Below are 23,684 nucleotides of genomic sequence, written 5' to 3'. Positions count from 1 at the left end.
TATGAACGTCCTCATACCTGAAATAAAGGACTTCCTCCATGACATTGGTGATATAGACAGCTCTGAACTAAAGAAGGGATGGGTGAAATCTAACTGTGGAATGATTGCAGAAAGAGCCGACAGGATTGATGTTGATACTGACACAGAACACCCTGTTACTAAGGACAACGCTAACTCTTCTTGTGCCAGAAGTAGGCTCCCTACACCTGACACTCTGGCAGTGTTTGAAGTCGAAAAACAGGCTTGCCAAGAGCACAGCAAGAATTATTCCATTCCTGCAAGTAGTACAGCCTTGCAGGCGCAGCATGGAGGCAGTGCCACGGAGATTCACGGCGAACCTACGGGGTGGAGGGGAATGCAATGCTTAACATTTTAGGTCCGACAGGCAATTATTTATCAAGCACAGATTGTAGTTTGGTCAATGGCGACAGTCCCAAGGAAGGGGCATAGACGATCACAGGCCCAAAAGCAAACACATCAGAGCACTGGACTGATAGTCTTAGTGCCATTATTCCATCTGTGATATAGCTTGCTTGCACACAAGAGTTGAACACAACCTCACCACAGGTTGCCACCGATATCAAAATAACCAACAGAAATTCATTGTTGGCGGACAACACGCAAATTGTCACGATACCTCAAGAAGGGCTGAAGCCACCGTCTAAAAGAAAAAGGAGCAGGAATTGCAGATCAGAGCATGGTCGTACAACAGTAAGCCCACCACATAAGTCTGGTGAAAGTACTTCGGGCAGGGGGATGGTCAGAACTTCTGCCCATAAGCAATCTGTCCTGGAGCAACCACTGTCTAGGTCGCTGTTAACTTTGAGTGCAAATTCCATCTTGCCCCCTCCAGACTGTGGGTATATGTGTTCTAAAGAAGAAAAACATTTCCTTGATTAAGGCCGATTTAAGATGGTTGAACGAGTCTGTATTGTCCATCCTTGCTATGGTTGTACAGTTAACCCGTACTATCTCGGAGTGCCCTGTGAACTTGAAAGTTGGAACACCTAAGAGCAGTGCACCAGTGTTATGCAAATTAACCAGGGGAATCCATGTGGGGCCGGTAAGCTATTTCGACCACTGGGAGGGGTTCCAATGGTCTCAGCAGGGGAGTGCCAACCTTTACCACACCTACTTAACATGCACTTGGTTGGGAATTCTGGGGCTGGGGGTTTGGTGACGTTAACAGAACAATAGACAGATATGCCAATTCCACTCCCCTTCCCTGACAAGGCTCACATCTGCGAAGGCGACATGGTGCCAGTTGTTGGAACAATGGAAGACCACCTCATGTGCCCCAACCTGGCCTAGCACGGAAAACATGTACCATTCTCGGAATGGCCCGCTAAGGGGTGGGGTGGTGGGTTATGTCTATATGAATAATGTTCCCAGATTAGAGTCAGGACAGTATGACAGTAAGAAATCCCCAATTAACAAGGCCATCCTCTGGCTGCGGCACACTAGGGGATGCAAATCCATCATTAGAGAGGACTTTGTTGGATGCTCACGTGGACCAATGCCAATGAGTTAGGGAGATTACATCAGACTGTAACTGGTCAGCAACCATCTGGTTGGGGGGGTTAATGTCTATTGAACTGAAAATATCCCCCACCAACTTAAAGAATGCACTTAAATCACCCCTGCCACCTTTAGATCAGTGAACCCTACTTGAGGTGAAGATAATGCACAAGTCCTTGGGGTTGAGCTTGATGAGGGTCTGGAAGCTGTGGATTGACTAAACATTCCTTCAGTGGAAATCCCACCTGCCCTAATCCCTGACATGAGTCCAGGTTGCAATAGTTGTAAAGTCCTGTCTTGGAACATAGCTGGTATTGGCAAACACCAAGACGACCCTGTTTGGATGGAGTTTGTTCGCAGATTTGAAATCATCTGTATACAAGGGTACTGGGCATTGGAGGCAAATACGATTCAGGACTATAGTGTGTTCTCCATCCCTGCAGTAAAAGGCCCTAGAGGTAGGCCTAAGGGTGGTTTCTTGATTTGGTGGCCTCTGGCCTAAACTGGATTGTTAATGAATGTTACACTGGTAGTTTAGATCTACAACACCTTGCTGCTACCACCCCTAATGCTAAGTCAATTCATACATTTAAACAGACCATTACTATTGATCCAGGGTGCGATTATCAAGTTGTGTGACCAGTCCATTGCCCAGCCATTTTTCTGGTATTAGGTGATTTGAATTTACAATTTGAGCCGCTATTTAACATTGATGAGTAAATGATGATCAGCATCATGTCTGGGGGATCCCCACTTTGATGGCCACCTTTCCTCAGAGAACCCACCCGCAGCCATCAAAGTATGCATCCTATTTAGCTTTATTTTGAGAGCCTGTAATGGCAGGTTTAAATCTGATTAGCCTGCTGCAAACACTTGTTTTGGTCATAATGGCCATCCGAGAATTTACTATATCCTTATTTGCGCTGAAGCATGACTTTTGATTGATAGATTTGCTGCTCTCCAGGGTACGGAGAGTGACCACAAATCCCTTATATGCTCTTTGGAGTGCAAGGTCAGGGATGCCATGTCCATTCATACTCAGCAACGTGCAGTTGAAATTTGTGTAGTGAACAATGCCAGGCAAAAGGCAAAATGGGCCGATGTTGGTAGAAATAATCAAAATCCCAATATCTATGGCCTTTTATTGGATGATGTTGATGACATGTGTGGTGCCTACGTAAGTAACCAATCGGTTTTGTGTCACTATGAGGCCATGATATCGGTTTGCAATCCCTCTTTACTAAGCCTGCTAGAACCATTAAAAAGAGGGTGCTCAATCATAAGAGTTGGTTCGACGAAGAGCGTACAGCAGAAAAAAGGACCTTTTAAATTGTATAAAGGGCATAAAGGGCAGCCTGTTCATAGCGAGACAACGTACTCTTAGGGCATCCTACAAGGCACTGATTGAGGACAAAAAAGCTTGTTATAATAAGGACAGATGGGACGCACTAACACAAGCCTGCAAAGAGGGTGATTGTCATCTGTTTCGGAAGACGGTGGCAAGGAAAGATCAGCACGCTCAAAACACCTTTCAATGTAGTATACCACCTTTGTTATGGCAGAATCTCTCTGGGGGTTATACTCTGACTCAGTTGAACTCCCTCCCATTGAGAGTTTGGAAATCACATTCCCCAATTAGATGTTGAAGCCAACTGAGGTGACTGTGAAAGAGGTTGAAGGTGCCATCAAAGCTCGAATGGGTGGTAAAACCACAGTCCCCGACAGAGTCCCAGTTGTTCTCTACAGGGATGAACCACATATTTGGGCCTCTGTTGTTTCCTGTTTATTTAACACAGTTATCAAATTGGTAACTTTTCCCCAATCCTGGTGGTCAGCAGAAATCATTCCAATATTTAAGAAGAGCAACAGTGATCACCTGAGAACTATTAACCAATATCACACCATGATGGAGTGAAAAGCTTTTTGCCAAGGTTTTATGGAATGTTTGCAGTATTAGGCTGAGTCGGCTGGGATAGTCAGTAACCTGCAGGCCGGGTTTCAAAAAAGGACAAGTACTATAGACCGGAGCTTCTGCCCTTAAAAAATATACAGTCTTAAATAGGGCATTTGACTGCATCCCAGAGGACTTGCTTTGGCTAGTGCTGGTAAAGAAGAATATACATCAAGATGTATTGACCTCTATTCAGTCTTTGTACAGGTCTAATAAAGCATCTGTTAGATGGGGCCTCGCTGGTCAGTTAACTGTGTCAATTGATGTGCAGCGATGAGGTAGGCAGAGGTGCGTATTGGCACCACTCCTGTTTAGTTTATATATTAATTAGGTAATCGAAGAGCTAGTGGTGTGTAATCTTGACCCCCGCTAAAATTGGCAATTTTTTTTCCCTGGCCTCTTCTTCGCAGATGTCTCAATCTTGCAGGTGACGTCTCCAGTGGTGCTCAAATTCACTCTGGCAATATTTCTGAGGAAGTGTGAGGAATTGAGGCTTGAATTAAATAAAGATAAGACTAAAACTATCATCTTCAGACATAGATTGGCCAGGCAGGTTAAGTTAGTTATAGGGGTTCATGGTTCTAAACTCGAGCAATTCATCACCTATGATGGGCAAATCTGCAGGCACCTTGTGAGGCCTGGTAACCTGTGCCCCATGGCAGCCAGGCAGGGGAGAGGGGGAGCAGCAACCCAACAAATGGGCCAGTGATCCCCTTTTTCCTCACCAAACTACAAAGGTGACGCGCAGTTGCCAAACCAGGAAAGGGAAGGGCAAGGTGTTAATCAACACCTTGCCCTCCTCCCACAGGGATGCAACGCATCAGGGCCCCCAAAGACAGGAAGTAGGCGGGGGAGCAGTTGTTAGGCACCATAAGGTGCAATTTGTTGTCAGCATCAGCCAGCCGGGGGCTGGCACCACAGCCCCCCACCACACAGAAGGACCCCGGGGACAGCCCCTGGGTCCCATATAAGGAGCTGTTTTGACAGCAGAAAACAGAAAAAGCTTGTGATCTCTGTGCGGGGACACAAGCGAACCAGTTTGTGGTCCCTGCACATGGACCCATACCAAAGAGTACTCTGTGCACTCAGAGTCTCTTCTTTTTCCCAGAACCCTCCCACCCTAGAAAAAGGATGAGAAGAAAGAGAAAGAAGACAGGTCACTGTACAGTGACCACACTGTCGTGGGGCAAGTATGGCGGCACGGGCCAGAGGGGGTAACCTCGGGACCCGATGCCCAAAAGTACAGCATATTATGGTTACTGTAATTATGATCATGTTTGTTATGACCATAACTGTGCAATAAAATCCCACAACCTTTTATTGCCAACACTTACCCAATGTTTCATGTAATACCTTGGGGGGAAAAAGCATGGGACGTATTGTCCCCCAGGTCATGTTACCACCCTGCCTGCATATGGGTCCACTTGTTACTATCTTTGGATCAAGTTTTCCAAAAACAGGTTATGGACTAATCAAGTTGCAAAGACGATTGTGACCCTGGAGAAGTATTGCGAGGGCATAAGATGGTTTTATCGTAGTCACACTAGCGGAGCAATCACCCCAGTTCTCCACTTGTACCAGTCCCATGCACTTGCCTTGGCTTCGCATGGAGCTGAGATATGGAGTTGTGCCAGAATCCAACCTTTGAGCACTGTTGAAAACAAATTCTTAAAATTATTATTAATGCTATCCATGTGCACTCCTGGTGCACGTTTTTTGCGCATGGAGTGCGATCGCCAACCTGCTAAGGATTACATCATGCAGAAGCCACTAGTGAATTGGGCTAGACTGTGGTCCTCCCCGGGACTGACATGTTACAGAAAGGCATTGACATACTTGCTGTCCTTAGGGGGGTTGAGGTCACTCTTGTGGTTGAAAGATGTAAAAACATGGTTAATGAGGCTGACTTTAGGTCATCTTTGGCTAAACCCGGAAGCCATGACTAGTGAAGCAAAGGGACTCATCAAAGAGGTTTGTGTTGAGTTTTCCCGATGCTCCATGGTGGCAGCCTGTAAAAATCTCACTGCTGGTAGAAATGACTTAAGAAGCAAGGCCGATTGTAGCCTTGAAGCCAATTTGGATACACTGATCCCTTGCCTTGCACAAAGTCTTTTTATTGAGCTCTGTATCAACATCTTGAAACTGGGCTTGTTCATTAAAGAGTGGCAAGGGGATTTTAGAGTTGCCTGCCCAATGTGTGGATCAATGGAGGAGTCAACCATCCATTTTCTGTTTTTTTTGCCATGAGTATGATGACCTCTGAGTGAAATATCTAGTCCCGTTGTTCAAGCAGGAAGCATACGGCAGGCATACGGCATATGGCAGGCAGGGCTGGACTGGGAACCAAAAGTGGCATTGGAATTTGTTTTCAAAGTGGCCCCATATTTCGCCAAAGGAGCGAGCACAGCGCGTGAGCCCAACCCTCCTATCACGGGATTGTGAGTATCCCCCAAGAAGATGTTGAATAAAATGAGTCCAAATTAGTGCATTTAAACCATGTTTAAATCATATATGGATTAAAAAAATACATGTTTTAAATAAGTTCATGATCTCGAAAAGTAGATCTTCAATGATAGATGGACAAACCACTAGTGCAATATCATTCTCAATAAACATAAGAAACATGTCAAATAAATCATGGACGGTAACAAATGTTTTTATTAAGTAACAGAAATCTGCGAAAACTCTAGAACTGTAAAACAGCAAATAATAAATATTCAATAGAAATCTGTGAAAATTCTAGAACTGTAAAACAGCTAATAATAAATATTAAATATTCACCAGAAATCTGCGAAAACTCTAGAAGTGTAAAACAGCTAACAATAAATATTCAATATCTCTTGTAACATTCTACCTTCAAAGCAAACAGCTGCAGACCCGCACACGGCACTGGGTGGCTATTAGATTGATCAGAGAGGAGGTGGTTGGCTACCCATATTAGGGAATGTCCGGGGTTGTAAGCTTGGAGATGCTGCCAAATTCGAGGTGTGACATCAGCGTTGAATGGTCACAGAGGCAGGTATGCAGACCAAGACTCTGCAGACCTGCCATTAAGCTGCACAAATGGGAGCGAGGACAGATGCAACACAAGTCCAAAAGGTAAACTAAGAAGTACATAACCAAACGCTGAAAGAAGCATACGAGAGCTTGCCTACCAGGCCTTCATGAGAGACGCCCCCAGGGGCCAAGATGAGATGATAACTTGCTGAGGTATCCTTGGAATCAGAGGATAAGCAGAGGATAAGCAGATGGGAAAGCCTTTGCCAGAGCTCGACGGGGAAAACAGAAACAGCAGAAACCCGATGCGTTCAAGGGATAACCCACAAATAAATGCTGCATTCAGGGTTAATGTGGTATGAAATCCCAAAGAGTCGCACGTTCAAAGAAAGAGAATTGAAGCAAGTGTGAAATGTTGAATCCTGGGACCTCTTGTACAGAATTCCAAAGTGTTTCAAATTTGAAGAAAGAGAATTGAAAAAGTATGACATGAACCGCTGATTTGTAGGAACTCGGACACAAAATCCCAAAACACCACGTGCAAGGAAAATTGTGAAACAAGAGCGAAACATTGCATTCTGTAAACTTAGGGACACAATTCCGAAGTCTCACATTTTAAAAAGTAGAAATGAAAGCACAGCAAAAACGTTGCACACTGACATCGGAAGTAAGCTACCCACAGCATTTTAAGCCCATATAAAGAACATTCTTACACATATTGTTGATAGGGTAAGAACAGCAGGCTGAACCAATCAGCAACTGTTTTGGGGCTGATGAATTGAAGAAACTTAAGGTTACAGTCAATTGGACCAGAAGCGTTGACAGGGTAGGGCCTCAGGAGGCAAGGCCCCCCAGAATCTGTAAATGCCCACTCATCAGCACTGTGTGTAGGCATTTGAAGATCTTAATATTACTGTGGTGGGCCCAACTACATTAGCTTCAGGCCCCACTAGTTAGGAAATCCTAGCTACGCCTCCAAAAAGGACCCATAGCTTGCGAGCAATTAGGTATGGAGTGAAGATGAGAATGTGAAGAAACTGTGGAAGGTAAGGAGGGGTGCAGCATTGTGAGCAGGGAGGAAGAAAACCTCTCTCTTCTCTGAGTTGAGCAGCGGTCTATTGGGTTATACCTGTGGATTTTAAATACACTCTCCAGGATTTGCACGCTGGCATCCCAAATGCTAGTGCACCCATTCAAAGTACTTTAGTCCGGAAACACACCCACAAAGACTGGGTGTGGAATGTTTTTGTAGAGGACAATTATCTTGATTCAACATTGTCTTCTTGCCTTCAGCCCCAGCTGAGTTCCAAACCTATCTAATGCTTAGTCAGTCTTCTGCCTCAGTCCCACATAACCTGTCCCTCCAGGTGCATTTTTCCACAGTTGCCTCCGGAAGCTTAATGTCAGCCTGCTGATGTTCTCTCACGCTCTCTGTGGGTCTGAATTAAGTGCTGGGGACATACATTGCACCTTCAATGACATGATATGATCAGTCATTTATAACACGCCTGTATACAAGTGTTTCTAGGTGCGAGAACCATGCTTCCATAGGGTTGGGCAACTTTTAAGTACAGAATTGTTGCATGTAGCATAGTCCGTATTACAGGCAGCTTGAGCCCCTTAGCCCATTCCACAACATCTGTGTGAGAAGAATACATTATTCTGGGGTTCCCATGCATCTTTTCTCCATTTAGCAGAACACTATTACTTGACAGCGCACCTCCCTATCTGGCCTTCTACATGGTTGCCTCACATGGGAGGTTGCGAAAAATGAACAGAGACTGGCTCACATACACATGTGTACGTGTGTGTGGCACTTGTGCACTGTTCTTTTCTTAACTACAGCAACATGTATCCGGGGAGCTGGCTAAAACCGGTTTCCAACAGTTCCATCCACTCACACAGTCCTGTCCGAAAAAACAAATGCCTAGTAATTTAATTTCCATTCACACAGTAAAAACACCATGCACGATTAATACCACAAACCTAGTTGCTATTTTTACACTTGTGCACTCTGTGTGTACAACCACATCCCCAAACCTAAAGGGATAAGAAGGTCCGCCTTCCTCCCACTGGCACTCCCTGCTGGAAACAGGAACGCAGAGAGACACACCACAGTAGACATGTATTTAAAGAATAGCTCTCGAGTCTGCCTGTGCGATAATAATGCTTTTTACACTTCTTTGTGTTATCACTCTTCATTCGAGGTAATAAATGACATAGGAATGACCCGAAATTACAAAGAAAGACAGATTCTGAGCAAATAGTTGACTGTGGAATGGAAAAGCTGGGAATGTTTTCGTGCGCCATTAATTTATTAACCCTCTGCTTTCGTCCCCCCCCCCCCCTTTCGCCGGCTCGATCAGCCTCTCTGCTGCTTCAGCCATTTCCATCTCGCTGTTAATTTCCCCCCTCCATATGAAGCTGCAGACTGTTCACCTGCAGTCAGTACGGGCGGCCGTGTTGCTGTAGCGCGCACACACGTCCGGAGGCCCGAGCTGTCACTTAAGGTTGAATCCCAGAGCATCTGCCGCCAGCGAGAGAGCGAATGACAAATTGGATGCACCTCTGATCCGGATGATTAGTGTGTTTTCGTGATCCGGGCTACTTGTGAGCAGACCCTCCAGGGATGCGCAGAGTGTGAGTGGGGGCCCCACTTGGAATCGACTGGCCTGGGCCTGATAGTGTGGGTACTTATTTCGAACCTTGAAACACTTGTGTACACCGCGGGGGCTGCGGGGGGGGCCCAGGGTGTGGGGGGCCCCACCAGCACATGGCTGGGAGGGGACCCCAGGAAAAAAAAAAAAAAAAAATGTCTAAAAAAAAAAAAAGTTTCTTTTGAAATTCACTCTGCATTCATAAAGAACATTTCTGTAACAGAAATAATTTCTTTATGAAGGCAGAGTGACAACAAAAAGAAACTTTCTTTTTGAAGTCTGAGGGCCCCCGTACCCCATGACATGGAAGACCCTAGGCTGGAGGCCTCCATGTCATGGGGTGGGGGGGTGGGGAACCCTATGCCTTCAAAAAGAAATTGTTTGTTTTTGAAGCCACTCAGCCATCATAAAGAAATTATTTTGATTATGGTTCGGTCCGTAACTGAAATAATTTCTTAATGAAGTTATAGTGACTTAAAAAAGAAACAATGGGGCTCATTCTGACCATGCCGGTCCGGAAACAACGGTGCTGGTAAGCTTACAGGCAATGTTGTTTCCGGACCGGCATATTACAGGTCTGCCTGATGGGGCTGCTGTGCCCGACAGGTCTGACCCTGCCAGGCACAGCAGCCACGGTAGGCAGACCTGTCACGGAAGCACCGGCACCGTTAACAATGGTGCAGGTGCTTCTGTGTCCCCATTCCCCTGGAGTCTGGGGTTTAACGAAATTACCGGCACCTGATTTCCCAGCTGCCGGACTTGAAATAGCACGGTGGCACCGGGAAGTCAGGCCATAGTAATTTTTTATGGGTCTGGCGGCAACCCGCCGGTAGCACCGGCACGGTTACCGCTGGACCCGTAATGAGCCCCAATTTCTTTTTTAAGTAATAGGGCCCCCCCTCAACTCCATGAGGTGTGCGTGTATGAGTCTATGGTGAAAGGGTGCACACTCAAATGTATAGCCGGCTGCCTGTGTGTGTATGGTGAAAGGGTGCACACTTAAATGTATGGGTGGCTGTGGGGGTGTGCCTGCATGGTGAAAGGGTGCACACATAAATGTATAGGTGGCTACCTCTGTGAGTGTATGGTGAAAGGGTGCACACTTAAATGGGTGACTGGGTGTGTATAAGGTGAATGGTGTATGTGCTTGTGTACAGGGGCACAAGAAAACCTTCATTTCGGGGGGCTAACCCTTCAAATGTTGGGAGAGGCGCTAACTTCACATGCGGTGGGGAGGGGGAAACTTATTTGTGTGGGCGCATCCAAATTATTTAAGCATTTTAATGAGACTATTCTAGTGCAAATTCAATGTTACAAGCAGTTAACTCTCTCCTATAAGTTTCCTGTTCCCTCTCTACCCTTCCAATCACTCCCCTGGCATGCAAGAACTAAACCCACATCACGATTTCAATCGCCTAAACAATGTGGCATTTGAATGCAGGTACTAACAGTGAAATGCTTTACGTTGGTAATTGCTGGGTTCTTGTTAACAGCAAAAACCAGGTGCCGTTTAAAATCTGTGTCCTGTTCGGTGGGGAACTGCTCTAAAGGTTAGCCAAGTTCAGTCAATTTAGCCCAAAATGTCAGCGGGGGTAGTGCTGAAGCCCAGTCAACTCAATGGTGTTGCGCTACTACTTGTGTTTAATGCCTTGCTTACTCCTAGCCCTATTCTTTCTCGTCCCAGTACTTATATACGAGGCAGTACGTGTGTTTGAGGCACTCTGCCTCATACAAAAGTACTGGGAAGAGGTAGAGGTACATGGAGGTAATGCCTGATTTAGCTACCTGTAATCTTCATCACTCCTAGTCCCACTGTTCCGCATCCCAGTACTTACCTATGAGGCAAGGAGCCTCATACGAAAGCTCTGGGACAAGGAAGAGGGACGCAGAGGTAATTCTGGGCCAAGGAGCTGATTGTGGAGGTTGGGGTGGTGGGTGGGAGGGAGAGTGGATGTGTGGGGGGGCAGGATTGTGTGATAAATCATAATGGTTGTCCATGTCCAGGCTAAGCAGGCATGATATGTGGTATTAGTGGCTAGAGAGGCATTTTGATTTAGCCAGTCTAGTCATTCCTCAGTTTGGTATGACTTTCTTTTAACTGGACATTTCTGATAAAGTAGTCCTGCTAACTTTAATTACCTGGCTAGATTGGCATTTGGGTGCTGCCAGTCTAGCCATTTCTTACTGCGGCATTGTATATTTTTTTGGGCATCTGTGATAAAATGATATGATGTGATTCAAGTCATTTATAATGCGCCTGTACACAAGTGTACACAAGGGAGGGATGATAGAGGGAGGACAAGACAAACGATCTCACTAGGCCTTGTGTCATTGTGAGAACGAGAAGTGCAAGGGAAAAGGGAGCAGGGAAGTGCAAGTGAGAGGGGAGGGGAAAACAGGGCAGCAATGCTCACAGTAAGTGCAGCCAGGGCAGAGCAGCTATTGGTTGTGCAAGGAGAACAATGGACTGCAGGGTTACAGTTACAGCCCCTAAGTGCATGGTAGGCCCGGAGGCAGTGCAAGGGTGACCAATCAAGAAAGAGCCTGGACTCAGAGAGACTCATAGGGTAGCCAAGCAGCCAGTCAGTACAGCAGACAGGTAGGTCAGCAGGGGGGGAGAGAGAGCGAAAGCAGCAGAGAAGAGGAAAGCTTTTAGCTGCTTCCGAAACTTCAGGTTGTCCGCCTCAAGTTTGAGAGGGGCAGGGAGGCCATTCCAGTTGGAGGCACCAGCAGAGGAGAGAGGTCTACCCCCACTCTCTGCCTGGAGAAATGTCTAAGCCTTAGAGAGTTGGAGGTAGCTGAGTGAAGGGTTAGAGAAAGAAGGTATTTTGGAAGAGAGCATTGGATTTAGTGTTGGCACTGGCCCCAGAAAGCCTTGTGGGCAATGCAAAGGTTCTTGAACTTGATCCTTGCAGCCAGTGGAGAGATTTCAGGGCTGGAGAAATACAATCCCAGGGCTTGAGGCCAAGGCTAAGTCTTGCAGTCCTGTTCTGGATTATTTGCAGATGACGGAGACTAGAGGAAGACAGATTGAGAAAGTGGCTGTTGCAGTAGTCCAGCTTAGAGACAGTGAGCTTCTGGTGGAGAGTGAGAAAGGGAAGAGTCCCTTTGAGGAGGAGCAGCTGGTAGTGGGACTTCTTGGTGATGTCCGAGATGTTAGGAGAGAAAGAGAGTGTGGCATTGAAGATGACACCAAGGTTTTTTGCCTCGCAGGAAGGCAAAGGAAGAGGGCCCAAGATGGTCTGCTATAGTGAGAGAGGAAACACAGTGGCAAGGGTCCCAATGAGAAGGATCTCTGTCTTACTGGCATTAAGGCAGAGATTGTTGGAGGCGCACCAATCCTGAATCGTGGATAGACAGTCAGGAATGAGCAAGAGAGGAGAGGAGGATGAGAGGAGCCTGAAGGAAAGCTGAGTCATCCGCACAACACTGAATGTTAGAGGATAAGGTAGAGATCAGGGAGGCCAAAGTGGCCAAGTAGAGGTTGAAAAACCAGCGTGAGAGGATAGAGCCCTGGGGAATGCCACAGGTAGAGAGAGCTGGCGGAGAGAATGGGACCACGATCGACCTGGGAGCGGAGTGGCGGTCCAAGTGGAAGTAGGTCAGTCAGTCACTCTAGGGTCTGATCTGTGATGCCCAGGTTCTCACAGAGTCGATTGATCAGGATGGCTATGTTGACCCTGTCGAAAGCAGAGGAAAGATGAAGGATGAGAATAGAAGGAATGCTGGAATCAAGGTTAGAGAGCAGCACAGGTGTTAAGGAGAGCAGTTTCCATGCCTCTGGCAGCTCTGAAGCCAGACTGATGGTCATGGAGACAACCAACAGATTCAGTGTGGAGAGTAAGCTGGGAGATGGCAAGCTTTTCCAAGAGTTTGCTCAGGAAAGGTGGAGATTGAGCGATAGTTTTCCAGCAGGTAGGAACAGCAGACTGCTTCTTGAGGAGTGGGTGCACAAGGGAGTGCTGAAAGGGAGAGGGGAACATTGCAGTGGCGAAAGAGTGATTACAGAAATCGGCCAAGGCTGGAGCGAGGGTGTCAATATGGGGTTTGATGGTTCTGGAGGAGCAGCGGAGCACCCGTTTGGACGACACTTTCATAGATCGGACTTGTCTAGAAACCTCGTCAGGTGTTGTCAGAGAGAAAGAGGAAAAAGGAGGAGGAGAGAAGAGATGGCCAAAATGGGCCGAGAGAGGAAGAGGACAGGATGTCCTGAGATTTAGCAGAGAAATGAGAGGCCAGAGCTGTACAGAGGGCATGGGAGGGAACAGAAGAGGTATAGACCACAACAGGATTGACCAGTTCCTTGCAGATTTTAAAGAGTTGTTCGAGGCCATGGAGACACATGCTTTATTGTGTGCTCTCTTCTTGATGAGAAAACAGTCTAGGTATGTCTAAATGTGGCCTTGCATTCTGTACTATAATGTTATTACATGTTTACACTGGTCTACATTGTGCAGCCAGTTGGAAGCATTAATGTTCCTGTGCACTGTTGGTGACTTGCATGTATTGGATTGTGTTACCCTACAAAACAATTGCAAACACTCTGGCTTTATAGCCAATTTATCTCAGAAAGTGTGCTGCATATTGCATTAAAACACATATTTATATCTTTTTCCTAGTGCAGTGTGCGGCATACCCCTTCAGCAGCACGTTCATGCGTATTGTGCAAGCGTGACAGTCTAGGCCGGCCCAGAGTGTGGCGCAACCCGTGATTTGTTGCTGAGTTGGGGGGCCTCCTCAGCATGGCTCGCAGGGGGGCCCCCACATTTTGTGTTACGCCACTGCTTGTGTATAGGCGGTATTAAATGCCATTTTATGTGCTCTGACCTATTCCCTAAGCTAAGTCCAACTCCACCCTCAGCTAGCGCCCACTGGGCTGCAGGGAGAAGAGTCGAGGCGCCGGCCCAGGATGCAGAAGAAGGCGGGAATATTTCATCCTGCCTTCTTATTGATTGGAAAAGAGCCCTTCATTTCTTCTCACCCCATGTTGTGATTAATTTGCATTCTTTGTCAGAAGTTCATGGAGTTTGTTATGGTTCACTCTGAAATCAGCAAACGCATCAAGCTAGTTCTGATGTTCATACACACGCTATGTTTTTTTTTCCTTCCTCTGCTCCGTTTTCCCCTTCGTTTGATTGATGGCAACTCAGTAATGAGTAGAATAATAAAGCGTTGGTCTATCTTACCTTCGATATCAAGGAAATGCCAGCCGAAGGCCTCACAGCCGCTGCCCCGGCAGTGGCACGCACCGCACGCACACCCAACACTTAACACCGCACCTGAATGTGTGTGAAAAAAGGCACGTGCCGTTTCGGTTCCCCGACCTGCCTAGGCCCTCATGCGCAGGCGCACAGCCAGCTGGGAAGAAAAAAAGAAATCCGCAGAGCCAGCGTCAGAGTGCCGTCGGTGGTGGCAGCCAGCAAGCAGCCAATTCAATGAAACCACCTAGGTGGATTCACGCAATCCGCACGCTTTATTGTATCCTTCCACGTTGTCAAAGAGGCCCTATGACCAGAAGCCCAACGGGGGGATGTCCCGGTGTCCCAGTGGGGCAGTCCAGTTGAGTCTGCCATGGCTTTCTGTTTAGATACTGAGAATCTAGCTGCAGATTTTACTATTACCAAGGATATTCACAGAGCATGGCTGATGAGACCTAAAAAGAAGAGTGCTCCGATTTTCTGCTATTGGTTGATTTGCCTGGAAGTAGTAATGGGTTTGCAGACTACGAGCACGAGAATAAAATAATTGTCCTGCTTTGTACTGCACTTTATCCTTCGTAAAGTATGGAGTGTTGATAAAGGTTTTAATAGGTTTTAAGTTACTTGTTATGTCAATGTATTATTGTGCTTTATTTTTAGTAAGTGGATAAATAACTATGCATTTGAATGTTGCCACAGTCATGTGTCAGCATTGCACTGCACTTTAACAAATCGACGTCTTGGCCGGCCGTTGATATAGATTTTAGATGGTTTTAATTGCTTTGTGTTATGTATTCATGCAATATGTTTATAAATTGCCATGTGCCAGTATTACATTGCATTTTATCAAACAGAAGTCCAAGGTGTAGATTTGGGTTTTTAGACGGTTTCATGAGAAACGTTGTGTGATATGTTCAAATATAATTGTATTGTATTGTATTGGCTTTTATTTAATGGTATGAGCATGTACGCTTTTACAGTTGTGTGCCGAAATAAAGCAATGTTGACTACTGATAATCGGTTTGGGAATTAAAGAAAGAGGGTAGGTACATGAAGAGAGGAAACACTTAGGTAGGTGGGGGGTCGACAGGGCAGCATTTTCAGGTAGAGTTTATCTAAACATTCATGCTTGCCTTAATGATTGATCTTAATATACCATGACTTGATATTCTTGGTATGTGTATATCATTTGGGGATGGAGTAGGGGGCTGCATAATTAGATGCGTTCCTTTGTGGGAGTCAAGGTGGGGGAGTGGTCAATGTTAATCAAGTCATTTGCTGGTGGACTTTGAGTTCTTCAGAGAAAAGGTAAGTAAGATAAAAGTTCTCCTACACAATAGTCCAAGCGTTGGAATCTTATTGCTAAATTTCTAAGTTACAGATTGATAAAATGTACTCTTGTAAAGGCTGTAAGCGTGCATGAAGTTTTACAAACAGGTTGTGATCATTGTAAGATGATGCAATAGATCAAATCATTTGGTCAGTCCGCTGAAGCACTGCAGCATCTCAAGAACACAGGTCGGAGAGGTCATTGCCTCATGATGTGTTCCAATCAATCCAACTGTCCTGACATATATGCACACACAAGCACCCATATTCACACGCACACACACACCGCTCGCAAAAACCCACATCTGCATTAACTTATACAAATATTCTCGTTTATTACAATTCCAGATTTCTGCTGCTCAAAAATATCTTAATGCTGTTATTCACATAAATAAAGCTTTATTTGGCCTGGACCCCGAATGCTTACAAATATTCCTGCCATCTCAAGACTGTCTCTACATTCAGTGGAATGAGCTTTAGTATCAGGTTTAGCATGGGGATATCAAAAATGTAAAGCCACACATTGAAAAGACGCGTGTTCAAGAGATGGTACAATACATAGGCAGTAGAGTTGCTCAAGTGCACTCTGCTCAATAGTCTGCTTCATGGGTTTGATACCTCAATCGGGAGACTCAGCACCCCCTCCCCCCCGGCAGCACCCAGTGATGGTGGTGCTATTTAAAAAATCACCAAAATAAACTTGGCACTCCCACATTTTTTCCGATTTGTTGGAGCGGCCAATAATTCTGAAAACTATCTTGTCTGCACTTAAGTAAAACATGAGTTGATTCAACTAGGACTCTTTGGTAACATCTCATAGACAAGTGAGTCTACAAAGGAACAAGTCTGTGCACAAAGTCCTCATTTTACAATCAGAAAGGGAAGCACTGTTTTGGAAAACAAATGTCTTTACCTTAAAAGTTTACGGGTTGTTTTATTTGAAACAATACTTGTTATGAAAAACATTGCTCAACACTAAACATACCACTGGGTTCCTACCCTTTGCACCTCTAGTGACCCATCAAGGCCACTCTCAAAACTGCTCCAGCTCAGCAGAGCTAACCCTTAGTGGAACTAGACCAATCAAAATATATTTCAAATTTTGGGGGTCATCTGCAGCTGGTGCTATGTGGTCGGACCTAGAAGGCCAATCAAGAAACCACTGACCAAGCAAGACATGAGTTTTAGTTATATTGCTTGTACTTCTTCACTTCAATAAAGAGATGCTTTTGGTTCTTTTGGTTCTCCTCCCTCATAACCCCTGTCGGGTTCTCATTTAATAAAGTACTGCAACAAATTCTTGTGATAGTTGATCCTTCTTGCCTGATACTCAGAGAACCAATCATATTAGTGGATTCTTTCAATTCTAATGTAAACATCTCTACACTATATCTGCATGTCTGGAATACTGAAAATATGATTTTGTCTTTCAGATATGGAAAATTGTTTGCAGTGTCCTGCAGATCAGTGGTCCAATGAGAAAAAAGACAAATGCATCCCACGGACTATAGACTACCTGTCCTATGAAGATGTTTTAGGTGTGTCATTGGCAATAGTTGCTGTTATTTTCACTATAGCCACTGCTGGAATTCTGGGCATCTTCATTAAACACCGGGACACACCAATCGTGAAGGCAAATAACCGACATCTCAGCTACGTCCTCCTTGTCTCCCTCATGCTGTGTTTTCTCTGCTCCTTTCTTTTCATTGGTTATCCTCAGAAGGTTACTTGTTTGCTCCGACAAGCAACATTTGGGGTTATCTTTACAGTAGCTGTTTCCTCTGTACTGGCAAAAACCATAACAGTGGTCCTAGCATTCAATGCCACTAAACCCAACAGTAGTTTAAGAAAATGCGTTGGGCCCGGAGTATCCTTCGGTTTCATTGTTCTGTGCTGCCTGGTGGAAGTTCTGATATGTGCCGTGTGGCTGAGCAGCTCCCCTCCCTTCCCAGAATATGACACATGGACTGAACCCAGGAAGATGATCTTACAGTGTAATGAAGGGTCTACCATTGCTTTTTACTCTCTAATCGGATACATGGGCTGTTTGGCTCTGTTGAGCTTCATCGTAGCTTTTGTAGCCCGAAAGTTGCCGGACAGTTTCAACGAGGCCCAGTTTATTACCTTTAGTATGGTGGTGTTCTGCTCTGTCTGGCTGTCTTTTCTCCCTGCCTACCTGAGTGTCAAGGGAAAGTACATGGTGTCTGTGGAGCTCTTTGCAATACTGTCTTCTGCTGCTGGACTCTTGGGCTGTATATTTCTTCCAAAGTGCTACATAATCGTGTGGCGGCCAGACCTGAACACAAGGGGCAATGTAATTGGAAAGCAGAATTACACTTTGAAGTTATAGAGTACCATTGTTTAGGTCCCGTGGGTCAGAAAAAAAGTGGTGAAAAAAGTGGCAGTAAACATTAGCTAAACCTTTCCCGCCCGCAGTGTTTTCTTTAATTTGGCAGGCAGCGTTGGAGAGCAGAGTGAACCTAACACCTCTACCTGCTCTAATTTCAAGGGTTACCAAATGTGCCTTTTGTTCCGGCCAGCCTGTGTTTTCAAGCTGGCATAAAAACAATGGATTCCTATGAAATCTGCTTGAAACAGACAGATCCCTTAGGAATCCATTGAAAATTACTCCTGCAATAGTAGTGGAAATGTAACATGACAAGGTGATTGTGTCTGCGGTTTACACTTGTTTTTTCATTACATGGTGGACACGTTCAAAATTGCATGGAGGGTGCACTTTCAACAGAGGTGCAAATGGGTGTAGTGCCCTTCAGTGGAATTCTGACCTCCATTGATTTCTAAAGGAAACACAGAGAAAGATGTGACTTCATGGGAACGTTACATTACACACCAGAAATGAAAACAATCTTCTGGCTTCTAAAAGAAAAATGTGATACCTGGATATTCTAAATGTATACCACTGGCCTGAGAATTTGCTTCTGATATGCCATTTCCCTCTGAGTTTGCCTTTCCACCGTCTTAACATACACAGACCTTTTAGCACAATGTAAATAACACAAGAAATGAAAAGTGAAACCTTGAAAAAGAACACAAAATACACCAAACCAGAAGAAATATAAAACTCATCTATGATGTGATGTTCGGTGTTAGCTGATATGCAAGCCACTCTTCATGTGTTGAGCATTGTACCCCATAATCCTTTGCATGACAATGTACTGCAGTAGTAATTGTAAGGGTTCCCCTTTAAACCCTGAATGCCCTATACAAGGCAAGAAGATCAGGGCCCTCCTGCCAGTCCCACTGTACCACATCAGAGATAGCAACTGCATGGGTCCGGGAACCCACATTGAACTTCATCACAGGTCATGCCTCCGTGTCACATCTGATTCCCTGCTGAGGGCAGTGCATCAAGCAGGGTAGTTGGTAGAGTAGTAAGAGGCAGTGCACTGCTGCCTTGCCTGCTGGCTGCCTTGCCTGCTGGCAGCCTTGTCTGACACCTAACAGACTCAGGAAGATGCAGAAACACTGGGACAGCTGGCACTTCACATGCAGGTTGCATGGCACGCATATTGTATTGATCCCCAGATGCAAGGCCAGGCTTCCATTTGCTTCTTTAGTGCAGACCCAGATTATTTGCCCTCCAATGGGTTTGTGATATGAAGGGCCTGTGGCCATAGAGGCTAGAGGCGCGTGCTGTCCTAACACAGTAGCAAGGCCTGTGTTGCTGCATTAATAATGTATTTCATCCCCCATCATGGTTGCGGTACCCTTGCAATCCATAGAGGGGGCCACATTGTTTTGTTTGTAACTATGGGCAGATTGGGGTCTTGGGGACCATCCCACTTTGACAAACTGAGCAGACGATTAGTCTAGGAAGAGTACCATGCAGGGGTGTTGCTAGGTCTGGAAAAGACCCGGGGCTACGCTAATGTTGGAACTGTCGGGACTGGGGGCTAGCTAGGCTTTTGGTTGAAGCTCCTGAGATTCTATCCGGGGCTACAACCAAAATACCAGGGGCTATAGCCCCCTTAGCGCCCCCCCCTAGCAACGCCTCTGGTACCATGAATGCCGTTCGGGATCAGTCAAAGATCTGTGCATCCCTATAGCCTAAAAGGGAAATTGACTATTTTGAATTTCATCATAACCAACGGCTGGCTAAGCACATCCACGCCTTTGGCCTATGCACATGATATATAGATCTGCCTTCAAGTTAACAACCAGGCAGGCTCTAGGGCCACGTTTGGGCAATGCCTGGCTGCCTGACTGGTTGGATGGACCCCACCTGTTGAAACTGAATTTGAACAGCACAGAGGTCCTTCTGCAATGATTGTTGTAGGCTCTCTGATGCGGGAGCCCCGCCCGGTGCTTCCCTATGGAAGAAACACCTGGGTGTGAAGCTGGATCAGACTGTGAACCTGCAAGGTAACTGGAAAAACTGGTGATGTTGGAATGACTTCCTTTTTTTTCAGTCCTTTTGATTATGAAATAGTGAAACCATGCGCTTTAAAACTGCAGCATGTGGATGGTGGAGGTATTACCGCTGGTGGTATTATCCCAGTGGTACTACCGTATTTCTCCAATGCAATCTAATGGGACATCAGAGCGGGCACTAACACAAACTCATAATCAGGCAGAGATGCCACAGTTACTGGTAATTTGTTACGGGTCCGGCAGCAACCCCCCGGTAGCACCGGTAGGGTTACAGCCGGACCCATAAAGAGGCCCATTGTAACCAGCTTGCCTCCCAATGGCCCTCTCTTAGTAGTCGCAGTGACTAGCACAGTGTGCCTGGACTACTGTGTAAGGCTTGTTGCCTTGGCCTGCGCCGCTGCAGGCACCACATGATGGCTTTATCACACATCTTCGACAGGTACATTAGCTACTAGCCAATAACCGGAACAACTTTAACATTCTACTGTATGTCTTGTGCACATCTGCTATATAGACACGCAAACATGCATGCATACAGTCATAAACATGTTGTTTCTTTATGTTGCAAATGACATCATATGAGGTTTCTGTCTGCCAATATTCGGTTACTCAAGATATGTCAGCTTGCAAAACACTGGTGTGTCTATTTATATCAAAATGCCATTGTTTTTCTCAAGACAATATAATTAAAGAAACGTGTTGCGTTTCAATTAAGTCTCTTGCTAAATATGTTTTCCTCTGTCCAAGCCTTGCCTGTACTCCTGCAGGTACATTACCTTGTTTTCCTCTAACAAATTAAAGTCAATCAACCTGTTGCTTCTCAAATGTGTCTCAGTTTGTAGATTTGTTCACAATGATATTAGTGTCAAGTGTTTGCTCGCAAAACCAGATAAACTATTCTGATAAATATATTGCTGTTTTTCCTCTTATAAATATGTATTGCTTTAAAATAATGTTCTGAAGAAGCGTTTCCTGACACAAAGCCTTGAAGATGTCACTTTTGCTTCCAAATTCATATGAAAGTTCCTAAATGTGCATGTTATCCTAGCCAGTTTTAGTCAGTCTACCCTCCAAGAAATGTTGTCTGTTTTTTCTCTCACAAATTGAATGCAATCAGTTTGTTTCCTTACAATAATACTCAATCAAATCCATCCTTCCATCCCTCCTCCCCCCTACCCTTGGTCCACCCGTATTTACCAACCTGTCCATGATCCCTTCTTCTTTCCTGTGTCCTTCTTCTTTCCTGTGTCCGTCCTTCCTTCCTTCCTTCCTTCCTTCCTTCCTTCCTTCCTTCCTTCCTTCCTTCCTTCCTTCCTTCCTTCCTTCCTTCCTTCCTTCCTTCCTTCCTTCCTTCCTTCCTTCCTTCCTTCCTTCCTTCCTTCCTTCCTTCCTTCCTTCCTTCCCTCCCTCCCTCCCTCCCTCCCTCCCTCCCTCCTTCCCTCCCTCCCTCCCTCCTTCCTTCCTTCCAAGGGTTCCCAACCATTTATCTATGTTTTCACCCACCTCTTATTCTTGGGGTTGAACAAAAAAATGTCCTAGAATTCCTCAATTCCACCACTGGTCATATAAGCTTGTTTTTCCTGTGAAGTTAATTGCACTCCATTGACTGACATAATACACTTTGGGGGGGCTATCCCCTCATAAAAACTACCTACAAGAACCAGATCGCAAGCTTTACCATAATCAACCATGCCCAATAACACAATGAAGTCGGTGAAACCTTCTCCCATTCATCATGGAGGAAGTCTACAGAATGCCGTTCTGTAATAGACTCCTTATGCAACTTATCACTTCCTACTCATACATATCCTAATCTCCATTATCTCCTCAACCCTACAGTCCATCCTGGACCACCAAATCCAACATCTCATTCTACCCTTGGTCATGTGTGGTCGCCCCTAATCTTTCCCCCAGCCTTTATGGTTGGAGGGGTGAGAAGATAACTGCATACTAATCTTATCTCAAACACTCTAAATACATCCTTCAACTTGACAAATCACATAACCTTTTCATGTTCTATTAGGCAGGTTTGAGTCACACAGTGCATTTTCTTCTTAGTGTCCTCATATTGAGCCATTTCCATGGTCCTCTAAGCTTTATCAACATTGGCCCTACAGTATTCTGAGTTATTCAACAACACAATAGCATCTCTTCCTCAATTATAAATCATTGTTCCCCTTTCGGAGAAAACTTTAGTTAAGAGGGAAACATATTTAAACGGCCTATCTAGTGCTGACTATTTTTTATTTCATTTATTTTTTTGTAATATTTGAATGGGTTTCAAAGCAGATAACTAGAACCCTTACCAGAAGCTGGAGGTAAATCAACCACCTTGCCACTATGAATCGTCAGAATTACCACATCAGAGTTACTGATTGTGGTCATTCCAAAAAACTCCCATAAATTCCTAAGGACTACAAAAAAGGGGGCCAACACTACCATACCACTACCCTTGGGGCCTTATTACAGGTTTGGTGGGATTTTGGCAGTAAATCTGCCAAAATACCACCAAACAGATTTACCGTTACCGCCTCTTGGTCTGGCGGAATTACTGCTGGATTACAAATGGTGGTAGGCGGTGTTAACCCCCATTAATTGGAGTCCATACCCCAGCGCTAATTCTGCCGAGTTGCCAGTTTTTTGGCAGTAAGGAGGATGAATTACCTTCAGCATTTTGCTGGAGGTTTTTCCTTCACCTTACCTCCAAACCCATAGTTCGGTGGTGCAATAATGCGACAGTAAGGCAATGTTAACTCAGTTACCAATGCATTACCACCATTTTTGGCCACACCGCTGAACTCGTAATGAGGCCTATCTGATTTTTGGATACTGATGCTATGTCCACAGTACTCCTTGTAAGGTTTGCTCTTGTTCACGATACACACATTAACTCGCTCCAGAACCCCTGCCCAATGTCTATTTACTGACTCTTTCTTTTCAAGCTCTGCTTGAATTTTGGTATTCCAGGTGCGCCTTCATAAGTGAATTGCATGTTCTCCACCATCATCAATTTATATGTCATTAATAATCTCCTTACATCTACCAAAAACTATCTTTAGAATGTCTCTGGTATTGGGCCCTGCAAAAAAGCATGTACAGTTCTAAAACAATATTAGCCAGTTTTCCAAAGTGGCCTTCCAGTTTACTCAATACTTTAAAATATAAAATCGCACCTTGCGGAACTTCACCCTCCATACCATCACATCCATTACACCAATGCCAATTCCCTTAACACCCTCCACAACTAGTAAATGTTTTATGATCCATTTTCCTGTCTCGGGAGGATAGCACAGGGGCAACACACTCACCTTGGAAGCAAGATGGTGCGGAGCAACACAGGTTTGATCCACGGGTCCACGCTTAGAAACCTATGGGTATTAATCATGTTATAAATAACCAATTGCAATACAATACCCAGTTTCTTCTCTCTACTGCGCCTGCAGATTGGGGGTAGTGAGGGCAAGCAAATTATACTGAATCTTCAACGTGGACAAAAGTGCCTTTATGATATTATTTTTAAAATGTGTGCCCTAGCCACTATAAATGCTAATGTGTGCTCTGAACTTTGGGACAAAGACATTCACCAAAAATCTGAACTAGAGTTATTGCATCTTCTTTCCTGCATGAGTTAGCCTCCACCCA

The 23,684-nt window shown here is 45.2% G+C and overlaps 1 protein-coding gene across 1 annotated transcript in view; it reads left to right on the top strand.

Annotated features, from left to right (window-relative positions):
* LOC138491318 (vomeronasal type-2 receptor 26-like) overlaps window positions 1-20,867 on the top strand; it is a 99,749-nt gene extending 78,882 nt beyond the window's left edge. Inside the window, exon 4 of the mRNA XM_069617771.1 lies at window positions 17,084-20,867. Within this exon, the coding sequence (XP_069473872.1) occupies window positions 17,084-18,000 (917 nt within the window). The 3' untranslated portion in view covers window positions 18,001-20,867. The remainder of the gene's footprint in view (window positions 1-17,083) is intronic.
* The last annotated feature ends 2,817 nt before the right edge of the window (window positions 20,868-23,684 follow it).

The sequence above is a fragment of the Ambystoma mexicanum genome, chromosome 10, assembly GCF_040938575.1.
Source record: "Ambystoma mexicanum isolate Mex_15411 chromosome 10, UKY_AmexF1_1, whole genome shotgun sequence".
Taxonomy (NCBI): Eukaryota; Metazoa; Chordata; class Amphibia; order Caudata; family Ambystomatidae; genus Ambystoma; species Ambystoma mexicanum.
This window is presented reverse-complemented; position numbering and strand designations above follow the sequence as displayed.